Below are 14,056 nucleotides of genomic sequence, written 5' to 3'. Positions count from 1 at the left end.
TTCTGCAGGTATCCTTGGCCTTGGAGCTGCATATCCCCAGAATCCAGTTGACCTGCCCAATGTTTTTGCTGCTGTTCTTGTTTTTTGTTGCCTGCTGTTCTTTTCTCTCTCCTCTTTCCACTCACCCCAACTGGTCGAGGCAGATGGCCGCCCACCATGAGTATGGTTCTGCTTGAGCTTTCTTCCTCTAAAGGTTTCTTTCCTCTCCACTGTTGCCTAAAGCTTGCTCAAATTGGATTGTTGGGTTTTCTATATAATTTTTTATACAATTATACTCTGTAAGGTTTTAAACCTTACACTATAAAGTTCCTTGAGATGACTTCTGTTGTGATTTGGCGCTATACAAATAAAATTGAATTGAATTGAATTGATGTGAGTAGTGCTGTATTAGAGAAAGACTACCTTCATGTAAAATTATTAGTACCAACAGTAACTTATTATAGGTAAGCACCTCCAGTGGCTATAGTAATGGTGACAGAAACAGGTGAGAAATTGAAGTTGTGTAGTATTTGGAGTGAGGAAATCCACATTGTGAGGAGGTCAGGGTGGAAGGGTTGGGTCACAAAACCCAGGATTTTTCCACAGGAAACTGGCGTCCTGTAATACTAAGGAAGTATGTATTTTTATCCAAAACTACTTTCTACGAAACATAACCATGTAGGTTTTGTGTCTAAATATAACCCCCACTCTCCTACCACTGCCTAAACTGAGCAATGTTTTTTTTGTATTCTTCAAAAAGATGGTTCCACAACTGCAACTAGGTGTATATCACATGGTGCTATTTTAAGACACGCCCGATGGTTTAGGGACACTATTTAAGTGGGTTGTAAGAGAGGGATGGGACAAATGACTTTCATGGGCATTTAGATTAAAGGACTTGTTGGTCAGAGACAGTGACACTATGTGGTACTGTGCAGTATGTTTACATCACAAGTCTATTATTTTGACAAAACTGAATCCTAGTTGGACTAATGTAGCTATAGAGTATTTCTATCATCATTGTATAAGTTAAACCACCAACACCAGCTGTGTCTGGCTGAAGATTTCAGGTGATGTGTGTTGACATTATGCTGCTCTAAAGACATAAATACTCGTAGGGAATCCTATTCCCATTTGTTGAGCTGTTGTCATCATACATCAGTGTGATTGGTGCAGCTGTTTTAGAACAATGACACCACTTATGTGACTACGTTTATTACCTGTTTTATATTCCAACTCTACCAGCCCTTCCACACTTTGCCATAAATGTAGCATAATAAGGTTATACCACCCCAACTCATATATTAATTCCTCTGTTTGTGGTCTTTGTATCTGTGGTTTGACAAAACTGCCACTTGACAGGGATCACTGTGGGTTCTGCCAGTGTCACTGTGGGACAGCCATCTGGCCCATTACAACCCACCGGGATGAAAAGTCAAGGAGCTAAAAGCAAACGCACATGGTGATTACCCTTGTTGTTTTTGTGGAATATGGTTTGAAGATGTATTGCTTTGGTATAGCACTGTCATTTCCATCGAACCCTTAATGTTGAATTGATCATATTCCATGACATATTTAATCTACTCTTGCACTTAAAAATAAATCATTTTCCATTACTTTGACTTATTTTAGGTGAGACTGTTCAAGACTCTTTGTTTGTGTCTGATAAAATTCATCATCCACACTGCAAGCTAATTTCTTTAATACCCTGACCTGAGCGTAAATATAAATATAAAATATAAAAAGTAGGAAGCAAATGCAAAGCTCAGTATCAGTCTGCAAGGACGTAACCAAACCATATGTTGTATGTAGTTTCTCACTAGTAAGAATACATGGCTTAAAACATTCAGAGTTAAAAAAAAAATGGTAGACACTTCCCTACCCCAATCTGAATCTATCTAATGGAAAATAAATGAGAAAGTGCTTAACATTTGTGCTGTCAGCAGAGAAACTCACACTATATGTTTGTTGATGCAAGCAAAAAGAGGTTGGCATTCAAAAACGCCCTATACTTCATGTAGACTCACGTCTGTGGATGGGGGTGGGGGGTGGGTGCATAATGTGCGTGTGTGTGTTTGGTGGTGGCTTGGTTTGTAGGGAGGCTGACATGAGGACCACCAGTACCAACCTTAGAAATAACAGTCTGCTTGGTCACCTACCTGGGGCAAAACTGTCAGGAGTCCAGGGATGTGTGTGTGTGTGTAATTTCTTACTGGTGCATGCTGACCTTGCAGTGTCAAAAATACCAGCTGGTGCAGATGCACACACGGGTACATTTACAGAGCTTCTGTGACTATACAAATCATGCCCATTTTCTGTTACACTCTTCTGTCCCTCTTGAAAAAGCTATATCACACAGGCTGCTAAATTACCACTGGGATTTAACAATCTGCAATTAGCTTCATTTCCTGTGATCGGTTTTAAAAGGATGGGTTTCTTTTCTATTTCTGCCTGTGGTGGTTTTTCCTCTGTCAGAAAAAGGTCTTCTTCAAGCTGAATCACAGACTAATTAACATAAAGAGCACTTCTTTTCAGCCTAATATGGCAGCTCATGAATAATCTAGAATGAATGACAGTTCATTTTGTACCCAGATAAGCCACTGTGTAGATATACAGTGGCAAGGAAAAGGATGTGAACCTTTTGGAATTTCATAGTTTTCTGCATTCCTTTACCATACAATTTGATCTGGTCTTCATCTAAGTCAAGAGTATTAACAAATATAATGTGCCTAAAATAATGACAAAAAATCTGATCTCTCATGACCTTATTGAGAACAATCATAAAGCCCTCATAATGCTAGTGGCAAAAGTAGGTCAACCCTTGCAATAAAAGCAGTCAGCTGTTAGCATACTTGGACTTTAGGAGTTTAGTAGTTGTAGTAGTAGTAGTCAAATTAGTAGTTTGTATGTGGGGAATTGAGCTATTTTCACTGACAAAAACAACTTAAACCTTTCCCTACCTACCAGTTTCCCCAGCACAAGAACAATACACTTATGTGAGCGACGCCTCGCCAAAAGGAGTTTTCAGAGGATCTATAATCAAGAATTGTTGATTTACATAAAGTGAAAAACTACGAAGAAGTGGGTGGCCAGCCACAATGACCCCAAGAGCACAATGAACACTCATCAATGAGGTAAAGCAACAACACAGATTGAGGCATCATTGGAACTGGCTAACATCTGAGTTCATGAGTCCACAGTAGGTAAAACATTGAACAAGCAGAGTGTCGATGGCAGGACACCACAAAGGAACCTGCTGCTTACTAAAAAAAACATTGCTGCATGCCTAAAGTTTGCCAAAGAGCAAATTGACGCTCCATAACAGTATTGGCAGAATGTTTTGTGGACTGATGAAACTATCTGGAAGTTGAGTCATCGCAACTGGACTTTCTTCTTGTTAGGTTGAAATGTTTCACTACTCATCCATGTACCTTCTTCAGTCTGAAGAAGCCCACAAATTTGTAATCCAGGTTTGGTTTCACTCCACCCCTTGGCCTGAATAGGCTCGTTAGGTGAAACAAAGGATGGGGAGGATGTGAAGGATGTAATAGTCACACCTCTGCCAACCCCTCTTAACACCTAAAATGGGTCGTTAAGTGTGTCCAACCTGGTGCAGATGTGAGTTGGGCCTGATCTTTTTGGGGATGGATGAAAGGGCAGCATGATAAATAGAAGACAGGTGAGATGGAGATATCTCCATCTCAAGGACAAAGGACACTCGTTTGAGGACTGTGACGCCCATATATTGGACAAAGAGGACAAGTGGTTTGAGAGAGGAGTTAGGAAAGCCTTCCATGTGCAAATTAACATCCCCTCACTCAACAGAGGTGGAGGACTTAGACACAACCTGTCTTCTATTTATCACATAGGTACATTAAGATAATACATTCCAATTTTTTCTTATTAACAAAAGCAAGTGAAGAAATTGTTCGGTTTCAGTGGGCAATATAACAATTATTTAAAAAGCAGATGTAGCGACTGTAAATATCACACTTGAGTAGGGTCCTCATGTTTTCAGTGGAATTTGAATAAGTTAAATAAGAATAACCAGTCATCGTTTGGTCATCTTTGAAATCTTTGCAGGTTAGCTAACCACTGGAGTAGTTGGATGTATGCAGTGGAGCACTGTCCTGCATAAATATCATTGTCTGCATGCTGCAGAAGTCTATTTTCAATCCATCTGCCACTCGAAAAAGCCCAACCACTTCATCAGTGTTACATAATGATGCTGCGGCTTGTGCTTCTTATTTAACAGGGGCTGTGATTTAGTCTTTTTTTTACAATGCCAGTAGCTCAGTGAGCTTGTGATTATGATGATTCTGGGAAGGTTGCAGTTCTAGAAAATGACACTACTGGATCCTAGAGTTAATCCTTTTCAAATCTTTCAGGTACTTTACAGCTTTTTTTCTCAATATACTTTCTGTAAATTTATCTGACCTTATTGGAAAATTATCTGGGCAGTGATCAGTCTATTCTTTTAGTTATGCATCCTTCTGACACCACAACTCTTTTGTGCTCGTCAGGGTTCTGTCGGAATAATGATGCAGTTTTTCTGCAAGTTTGACTTCATTAGTCAGTATTTGGTCTGTTTACAGGTTTTGGTGGGATACTATGAACTTAATCTATTCAGGACCAGGTTAGCCATGCAGTGTGATCTACCCCAATTGACACAACTCCCTATCATCTATTCCATGCTGGGTCCCCAGCTATACTATGGTATATCCCGATTTTGGCTGCTGCACCACCTGTTCGAACTACTATTAGATCCATTCACTAATACTATATGTTAGACTCTTACACTCATACAGTGCAGAAAGTTTTCTGATCTTCTGATCTTCTGTTCTGAGCTCTAGATTCATTTGTCAGACCTCACTCGTACTTAGACTGCTTCCTCCCCGTAGATCATTCTGAATTAATTTCAGTAATTAATTCATCTAAACCCCAAGATGATATGCAGCTATATTTATCTATGAAACCAGAAGAAACTAATCAATTAATCAAACTTCATGCATGCTTAAAAGACATAAAGACCTGAATGTCCTCCAATTTCTTTCTTTCTCCTAAATTCAAACAGGATAAAAGTTATGTGGGGTGGCTGTGGATCCATAGGTAGAGCAGTTGTCTGCTAATCATAGGATTGGTGGTTCAATTCCCGGCGGCCATGTCACATGCCAAAGTGTCCTTTGGTGGCAAGAAACTGAACCCCAAGTTGTCCCTGGTGAGTCAGATCAGCTGCATAGCAGCTCTGCCATCAGTGTGTGTGTTTCTGTGTGTGAATGGGTGAATGAGATGCAGTGTAAAGCGTTTTGAGTGCCAATCAGGTAGAAAAGCGTTATATAAGTGCAGACCATTTATTTTGTTTGGTCCTAAAAATCTCAGAGACATTATGTCTAATCACATTCTTACCCTAGATGACAGCATTGGCCTCAAGTATTACTGTGAGGAATCTAAAATTAAATTGCTAACATCCTGTTTCAAAGTGTTGTTGAAAAACTAGTCTACACATTTGTTACTTCCAGATTGGACTATTGTAATTCATTATTAATAGGATGTTCCAGTAACTCATTAAAAAGCCTCCAGTTAATCCAAAATGCTGCAGCCAGAGTTCTGACTGGAATGAGCAAGAGAGATCATATTTCTCCTACATTAGCTTCTCTCTATTGGCTCCCTGTAAAACCCTTAATAGAATTCTAAATCCTTCTCCTCACATATATAGCACCTAATAATCAAACACCATCTCATCTTAAAGACCTCATAGTTCCTTATTTTCCCAGCAGAACACTTTACTCCCAGAGTGCAGGTCTACTTGTGGTTTCTAGAGTTTCCAAATGTAGAATGTTGCCTAGTGCGTGCTCAAATGGGATTTTTAAGTTTTCTATATAATTTTTTACAAGTATACTTATAGGTCTTGTAAGAACTATGTAAAGTGCCTTGAGATAACTTCTATTGTGATTTCCGCTATACAAATAAAATGTAATTAAACCGAATTGAATAATTCTCAAATAAAAGAAGTTTGGCACAACCAGGACTCTTTAAAAAACTAGTTGCCTGGACATATTGAGAAAGCGGTGAGACAAGGGCCTTACTGCGACATCTTTGGAGAGACCTAAAATTGGCTGACCACTGATGTTTCCCATCTACTGTAAGCTGACTGAGCCTGAGAGGATTTGCAAAGAAGGATGGCAGAAAATTCCCCTACTCCAAGTGTGCAAAGCTTGTTTCATCATACTCAAAAAAACTTTGCCTAATAATTCAGACCCTGTACTTGAATCACCTTTGGCAGCAATTAGAGTTAAAGTTTTTTATGTTATGTTTTTTATATTTAATACATTTACAGACATTTCTGAAAAATTTTCACCTTGTCATTATGTGGTACCTAACCGGTGATGTTGTAGTCCATTGGCAAGACTAGGGCATAAAGTAACTGTGAAGGTCACAGTTACTTTATGCCCTAGTCTTGCCAATGGACCCTTGGAACTTTGACCACTAAAATCTAATCAGTTCATCATTGGTCCCAAGTACTTTGTGCCAGATTAGAAGAATTTCCCTCAATGTGTTCTTAAACATCACATTCACAACAAGAATTGAATGAACATGTGTTGACTGTGACCTTGACCTTTGACCCCTGGCTACCAAAAACTAATAACTTCATCAATGACTCCATTTAGATAATTGTACCAAAATTGAAGAAATTCTTTTAAAGCCCTCTTCATATAACTAATTTAACAAATGGATGCAAGAATTAGATGGATGTGAAGCAAGTGTGACCTTGACATTTGACCACCAATATCTTATCAGGTAATCACTGAGTCCAAATTTACATTTATGCAAAAAGTGTTCCTAAAATGTGGCCTTCATAAAAGTTGGGTTGCAGTTTTGACAGATGGAGGGACAACCCTGATTATCGCCAGCACAGAGACATGACTTTGAATTTGAATACTTACTGAATGCACTGTATATTCTTTCACAATCCAGGTAGTTTAGTTGTGGCCATGTTGTGTAGCCTAAAATGTGAAATGCATCAGAACCCAGGTCTACAAAGGTAATTTCACATTTCCATGTTTGGAAGATAATTATTCCTGCTTAAACAACTCTGTTATCTCTCTGTAAAATGATATTCAGACTGTGTTATCTACATTAAGATGACTGAGAGAAGTTTCTGCTATACTGGCAGAGAGAGTTCAGTCACGTCGTCCTAATCACAATCATTTCACGCCTGGTGTTCACAAGCTGCAGGCCCATGCTGCCAATCAGGCAGCAACCTTCAAATAAAAGTCTGCATGCAGAATGGTTTATACATATTTGTGATGGGCATGTAAAATCTGTATGGGCCGCTACACATCCTTATAAACCAAATGGCATCTGAGATTTGCTGTGTTTTCTCCTTCTAAATATACTTCGGCACATTTTAAAGTGTAGTGTCATGTTTTTCATTGCCTAACTGTCAACTACCTAGGCACTAGTCATCTGTTACAGTCGTCACATTAAGACAACAAGGAATATTTAATTTAACAGTTACTAGTTACACAGTTACCATGAATGTCTGGATTTTAAAATGATCATGAAGCAATTCTGTCACAGTAGGATTATGTTCTCCTATTATATACCTTGGTTTTGTAAAATAGCTGTATTTGCATGCAATTCAGTAAAACAGGTTAAAATGTCTGTATAATTTGTGTAAAATCTTTTAAATTATGTATTTGACAAAGAAACATTGCATTTTACAAAAAGATTACTGGAAAAGAGTGAGATTGTTGTGATTATTCTTGCTTAGACATAAAAAATTTGTCAAAAAATCAATTAAATCACTGACATAGAGATATATACTTTTGGATATACACTGCCACCTGTCAGTCACAAAATATCTCTTACAAACAATCTCAAAACAGGTCAACACAACAACTTTAATCAATAAACCTTGTGCTGAGAATATTTAATAAAGATACAAGTTTTTAACTGCCCCACTCAAATACAGTCATTCTCAACACTGTTTCTCAACACTCTCTCAAAACTGGTATGTGTATATAGAAATTAAAAAATTGGGTTTATACAAATATCAGTAAATTAATCACCAAACACAATATTCAATAGTTATTAATAAATGATAATAATAAATAAGAATTATTAAGTAATTAATACTTTAATATTTAATGAGACTAGTAGTTCTTTGAAGGGAAATAAACACTGGCAGAGCCATATTTGAACCAATGTAGTACTGTGTAGAATTCATCTACAGTGGCAAGAAAAAGTATGTGGACCTTTAAGTTAAGAAAGTTAGTTTGGTGGTGTGGACTAGAGCTACTTTGACTAGCAAAAACCACACCTTGTGAGTTTGCTCTGCACTAGAAAAATATGATTATGGGAACCATGCCTCTCCAAAAGGAGCTTTCAGAGGATCTATGATCAAGAATTGTTGATTTACACAAAGCTGAAAAGGGTTACAAAGTGATGTCAAAGACATTAGAAATTCACCAGTCTATATTAGTGCAAATCATCAGCAAATTAATACACTTTGGGACTGTAACTACTCTACCAAGAAGTCAACATGACCCCAAGAGCACAGTCTACTCTCATTAATGAGGTAAAGAACAAACCCCCGAGTGACAGCCAAAGATTTGAAGGCATCAACTGACAAACATCTGTGTTTATAAGTCTACAGTACGTAAACATTGAACAAGCAGGGTGTCTATAGCAGGACACCATGAACGAAGCTGCTGCTTACTAAAAAAAAAAAACATTGCCTGAAGTTTGCAAAAGAGCACATTGAGACGCCACAGCAGTATTGGCAAAATGGACTGATGAAAGTATATTGAACTAGTTGAAAGAAACACACAGCACTACACTTGGTGTAAAAAGGGCACAGCAAATCATCATGAAAACATCATCCAAACTGTAAAGTATGGTGGAGGAAACATCATGATTTGGGCCTGCTTTGCTGCATAAGGGCCTGGCCAGCTTGCAGTGATTGGGGGAAAGATAAATTCTTAAGTGTATCAAAAAATTGTTCTGAGTGACTGTACGTTAACTGAAACAAAATCCACCTTTTGGAAACCAGTAATAATTAAATAAATTCATTTTTTTTGTTGAATTATTTTAGGCATAATATATTTGTTAATACTCTTGACAAAGATGAAGGTTAGATCACCTTTTATGACAAATTAATGTAGAAAACCGTAAAATTCCAAAGGATTACATACTTTTTCTTGCCACTGTATTTTAAATTATTACACATGAATTCTGACAGTGGATCCTTTTTTTCTCGTTTCTTGGCACATGTAGCTTTATAGAGATATATAAGGTAATAACCTAATACTAACAATAAGAATAATTTATCCATCCATAGAGCTGGCAGGTACAATAGCTCTTCAGATAATTTATGGAAGGTACCATAACTGTATCTTTACTGGCACCAAAGTGAGAGGAGAGAAACAACTCAGAAATTAATCCTCTCCTTCCACTTTACAAGCAGTATATACAGCATCTGTTAGTGTGTCAGGATGTGTGAACTGTATGCTTGTTTGTTGAAGGTTGAAGAAAAGCAAGCCAGACCAGAGAAGTGAGCAACTGCATGGAGAGAGCGTCAGGCCACACAGAATACAGACAGAGCGTTTACCTGCCCCTGCGTTCTGCCCGTATGCCGTGTAGCCGCCGCCTCTTCCACGGGTCCCCCTACCTGAGCCACGAGCTGCTGCTACTGCCGCGGCTGCCACTGGTCCATACGCTGTAGCTGGGAAGCCTGAGAAAACAACACAGGAGCAAGCGCTCAAAATTATTTTATTAATTAGAGGTTTCCTCATAAGGCTCCTTTAAGTATGTAATGTTTAGTGTAACTGCTGAAGTACATTTCTGAGACTTCACCATGTTTTAAATTGATAATAACCACCGTTATTAATAACTTCATATTTTTTGTCTTTTATTTTATGGTTCTTAAAGTTCTGATTCTACAATGAATTTATGATAAAAGAAATGCAAATTAAAATTAGATGTTTAGGTCATAAATTGCATTTTGTTATAAAAGTTTAGGACCAGAAATTAGGAGTGGCATGGACAGCACATACATGTTAATTTATCATGTGTTGACTATGTCTGATTCTAAATGTGGTGGTGTACTTTATTTTGTGTAGTGCTAGCCCAAGTTTTGTTTTGTTTGTCCAAGTTTGATACAAATCAAATTTACACTTGTACTGTTGCCCTTCAGGAAATAACTGTGTGCTCATACACAAAAGATTGCAGTCTTCCAACTTGAATGTCCATATGAAAGGATTGTCCCAATCCTTTCATATGGCCAAACTGACCATTTATTGTACAGACAGCAACATAAATTGCATCCCTTTTGATTTCAGGCACCAAATTGACAGATGCCATCTCGTACAATGGCACCAACATGGGGGCTGAACTTTAGAAGGCCTGGACCCTAATTTAGCAAAAAATGTGATTTGGTTGAGCTTGCACACAAAGACATCTGGGTTACGTTTAGGCACTAAATAACATGGTAAGGTTACTAAAAATTTCAAGGCTTTTTAGCCTTAAATATTACTTTTTCCTTAACTTCACACAATGTTCACATGACAAGCATAATGCTTGTAACAATAACATGAACAGAAAGTTGTCTTATACTGGACTCAAACTCCAGTCTCCTATGGGATTGTACTGTGCTTTGTTGTGTCACACATCCACCTCAAATTCTAAATCAGGGGGCAATGTTTTCTGCAGCCGTTTGACAACATCAAATGGTAAGACATGTGTTGATTGTTTTTTGCTGTTGTTTCAAATGACCTACAATGTTGTATTTTACAGGAGAGTCGTGGAGACTGACACAACCTTATGCTTTTACAGCTATTGCAAATCATGTTAGTGTGGCCTTCACACTGGGGTCTGAAAGATGTGCAAGACCAAACAATCTGTTTCAATACTCACACAGGTAGAAATACAGATAGAGGTCTGCACCTAGTATATATTGAAACACTCAATTGTGGCTCTAACTTTGTGAACCTTGGTGTACACTGCAGACACTTCCTTTGGAAACTTAGGTGAAGCATGCAGTTACCAGAAGAAGCTTGTGTCTTTTTTCAATGTCCCTTGTAATTAATAGCTGCAGACCAGGTGTAACATAGAGAAGGAGAGGGCAGAGCAGTGTAGCAGATGTACAGTTTGAAGCAGCAGACATTGCTAAGGGAGCTGACTGGATGAGAGGAATGCAACTCGAAGAGCTAAAAAAGATGCCAGCTGATAGTCTGACATCTTTCATTGATACTGTGCTTAACTGGGGGGTTGGAAGAAGGTCCAAATAAGGGTAAGCGTAATTATATGCTCCATTCTGTGTTCAGTTAATTCTTACTTCTGTTTTTAAAGATGATGTGCCAATAGTATTGATTAAACGTGAGGCAGCCTATTGTTAAACCACCATATTTGACATTATACCTAGGAAAAGCCCTTTTGTGTGTATGATTTGATCTGCCGAAACTATATAAAGGCAATATTTTGTTTTACATTGAGTTATCAAGTAACTGTAAAAAGTAGCTGTTTCTCAGACATCTTTCTGTCCAATGTGAGTCCTGATCATTAATTTGCAAATCAAACATGTTTTAATGAACTATAGTACTAGTCTATTAAAAGATAAACCAGCCAGAAATACTTATACTCAAATGTTATTCATTATCTTCTCATCACCTTGAGACTTCAGTACTGTGAAGCTAGGCCAGCTAGCTGCTAACTTAAACAGTATTGGATTAGTAAAGGTTAATGAATAGACCAGGCCAACGTTTTCCTCACACTCTCCAAGATGCTTGCCACAGAGGAAAAGCATGTGCAGGATTAAATCAATTTCATGGAACCTTTATTGCTAGAAAGATAAAGCCAATGTTTAGATTGCAGTGGGTTTTTGGGCCATGGTATTCAGCCTGTCCCGAAGGGGTTTCTGGTATCTGGGACTGAGGACAAAGACAGTCAATGTGCTTAAAGGACAAACAAGGTGGCGATAAAGTTTTTTAGTTCCTAAATTTTGCTGTGTTTCTTCCTTTTATTCTCTTCTCTATGCTGTGCTATTTCTTCTTCTTTAGTGAGTACTACTACCTTTTTTCTAGTCTACCATTTCTATACCATTCTATATGTGATATGTGTGTGGACTTGACACATGGTTATAGGAGGTACCATCCAGGGCCCAATGTAATTATTTTTCTTTTTGTATTTGGAGAGAAGCTCATTTTAGCCTTGTCAAAAGTCAAACATTACTTGACTTCCTGGTATACAGAAAACAGCACTACTCAACTCATACAGTAATTGCTGGCAAGAGCCACTCAATTTAAGTAGAGACGAATGAATATCTGTCACTTCTTTAGGACAACAAGATCAGTTGATCTGGAATTTTAAGAAATTTGAAAGCAAAAAAAAAAAAAAAAAAAAATTAAATAAATAAATCAATCAAACAATAACACTAACACAATTAGTATCCACAAAAACAAGCTATTCTGTCTGGTTTGTGGTAGGAGAACCATCATATATTTTTAAGGATATTGACTTAAAAAGTCAAGGATACTGCATTATTCTATTTGCACCATGTCATGTTATTGATGGTTTGATTTATTGTTAATTCTCAGTGTAGAAAATAATGGGAAGTACTCAAAACAAGGTGTGTCCAGTCTTTTGATTGGTACTACGCATTACACGTTACAATCAGAATGTGCTCAACCTAGCTAGAACATACAGTGGCATAAAATCATGTGACCCTTTTGGAATTTCATGTTTTCTGCATTAATTTGTCATAAAATGTGATCTGATCTTTATCTAAGTCAAGAGTATTGACAACTATAATATGCCTAAAATAATAACACTGTCTTTTCTGTCTTTATTGAGAACAACTACAGTATAAAAACTCAACTCATAGTGCTAATGAAAAAAGTATGTGAACCCTTGGAATAAGGCCTCAAAAAAAAAAAAAAAAAAAAAAACTAACTGGAGTCAGCATACCTGGAGTCTTGCTAAGAAAATTAGTTTGTGGGTGTGGGCTTGAGCTACTTTCACTGACAAAAAACACAAAACACACAAACTTTTTCAGTTTGCTCTGCACAAGAAAAATATGCCAAAGGAGCTTTCAGATGATCTATGATCAAGAATTGATGATTTACATAAAGCTGGAAATGGTTAGATTTCAAAGACTTTAGAAATTCACCAGTTTACAGTTATGGGAACAATCTACAAATAGAGACACTCTGGGTTTGTGACTACTCCACCAAGAAGTGGACGACCAGTCAAAATGACCCCAAAAGCACAACAAATATCAATGAGGTAAAGAAACAACCCCAAGTGACAGCCAAAGATCAGCATCAACATGTGTGTTCATGAGTCTACAGTGCATAAAACATTGAACGAGCAGGGTGTCTATGGCAGGACACCATGAAGGAAGCTGTTGCTTACTAAAAAGAAGATTGCTACATGCCTAAAGTTTGCCAAATAGCACAATGACACTGCACAGCAGTATTGGCAAAATGTTTTGTAGATTGATGAAACTAAGATTGAACTAAAGGGCACAGTATATCATCATGAAAACATCATCCCAATCATAAAGTATGGTGGAGGAAATATATGATAGATAGATGAATTCCCAAGTGTATCAAAATATTCTTAAGGATAATGTTCGAATGACTTTACGTCAGCTGAAACTTTGTAAAAGGTGGGTGATGCTACAGGACAATGACAGATCAGTCCGATCCCAAACATCAACCCAATAGAGACTCTATCAAACAACTTGAAGAGAGCCACACACATGACATCAATAGAATATGACAGAGCTAAAGCAGTTCTGTAGGAAGAATGGGCTAAAATTCCTCCTGAACAAGGTTTTTATTGTTTTTCTCAAAGACATAAAGATCAGAACTTTTTTTTTTATTATTATTTTAGGCACATCTTATTTGTTAATAGTTTTGATGAAGATCAGATCACATTTTACGAGAAATTAATGCAGAATACCACACTCTTTTCTTGCCACTATATCTCAAGGTCTGGCTCACATTGTAATCATTATGTTACTCAGAGGAAATTACATTTAGTTTCACAGTTTGGCCACATTCCAAAGGAATCC

General features: G+C 37.5%; 1 protein-coding gene across 8 annotated transcripts in view; it reads right to left on the bottom strand.

Annotated features, from left to right (window-relative positions):
- The window catches only part of LOC113148183 (RNA-binding protein Musashi homolog 2-like), a 200,322-nt gene that overhangs the window by 25,834 nt on the left and 160,432 nt on the right, over nt 1-14,056 (bottom strand). For 4 of the 8 annotated variants that reach the window (XM_026339772.1, XM_026339754.1, XM_026339764.1 and 1 more), the window contains exon 11: nt 9,593-9,715. In XM_026339772.1, coding sequence (XP_026195557.1) covers nt 9,593-9,715 — 123 coding nt within the window. The remainder of the gene's footprint in view (nt 1-9,592; nt 9,716-14,056) is intronic. The other 4 variants (XM_026339780.1, XM_026339807.1, XM_026339798.1 and 1 more) reach the window with 1 other exon arrangement.

Source organism: Anabas testudineus, chromosome 13 (genome assembly GCF_900324465.2).
Source record: "Anabas testudineus chromosome 13, fAnaTes1.2, whole genome shotgun sequence".
NCBI classification, from domain to species: Eukaryota; Metazoa; Chordata; class Actinopteri; order Anabantiformes; family Anabantidae; genus Anabas; species Anabas testudineus.
The sequence above is the reverse complement of the archived record's forward strand: the minus strand, read 5'-3'. Positions and strand labels throughout refer to the sequence as shown.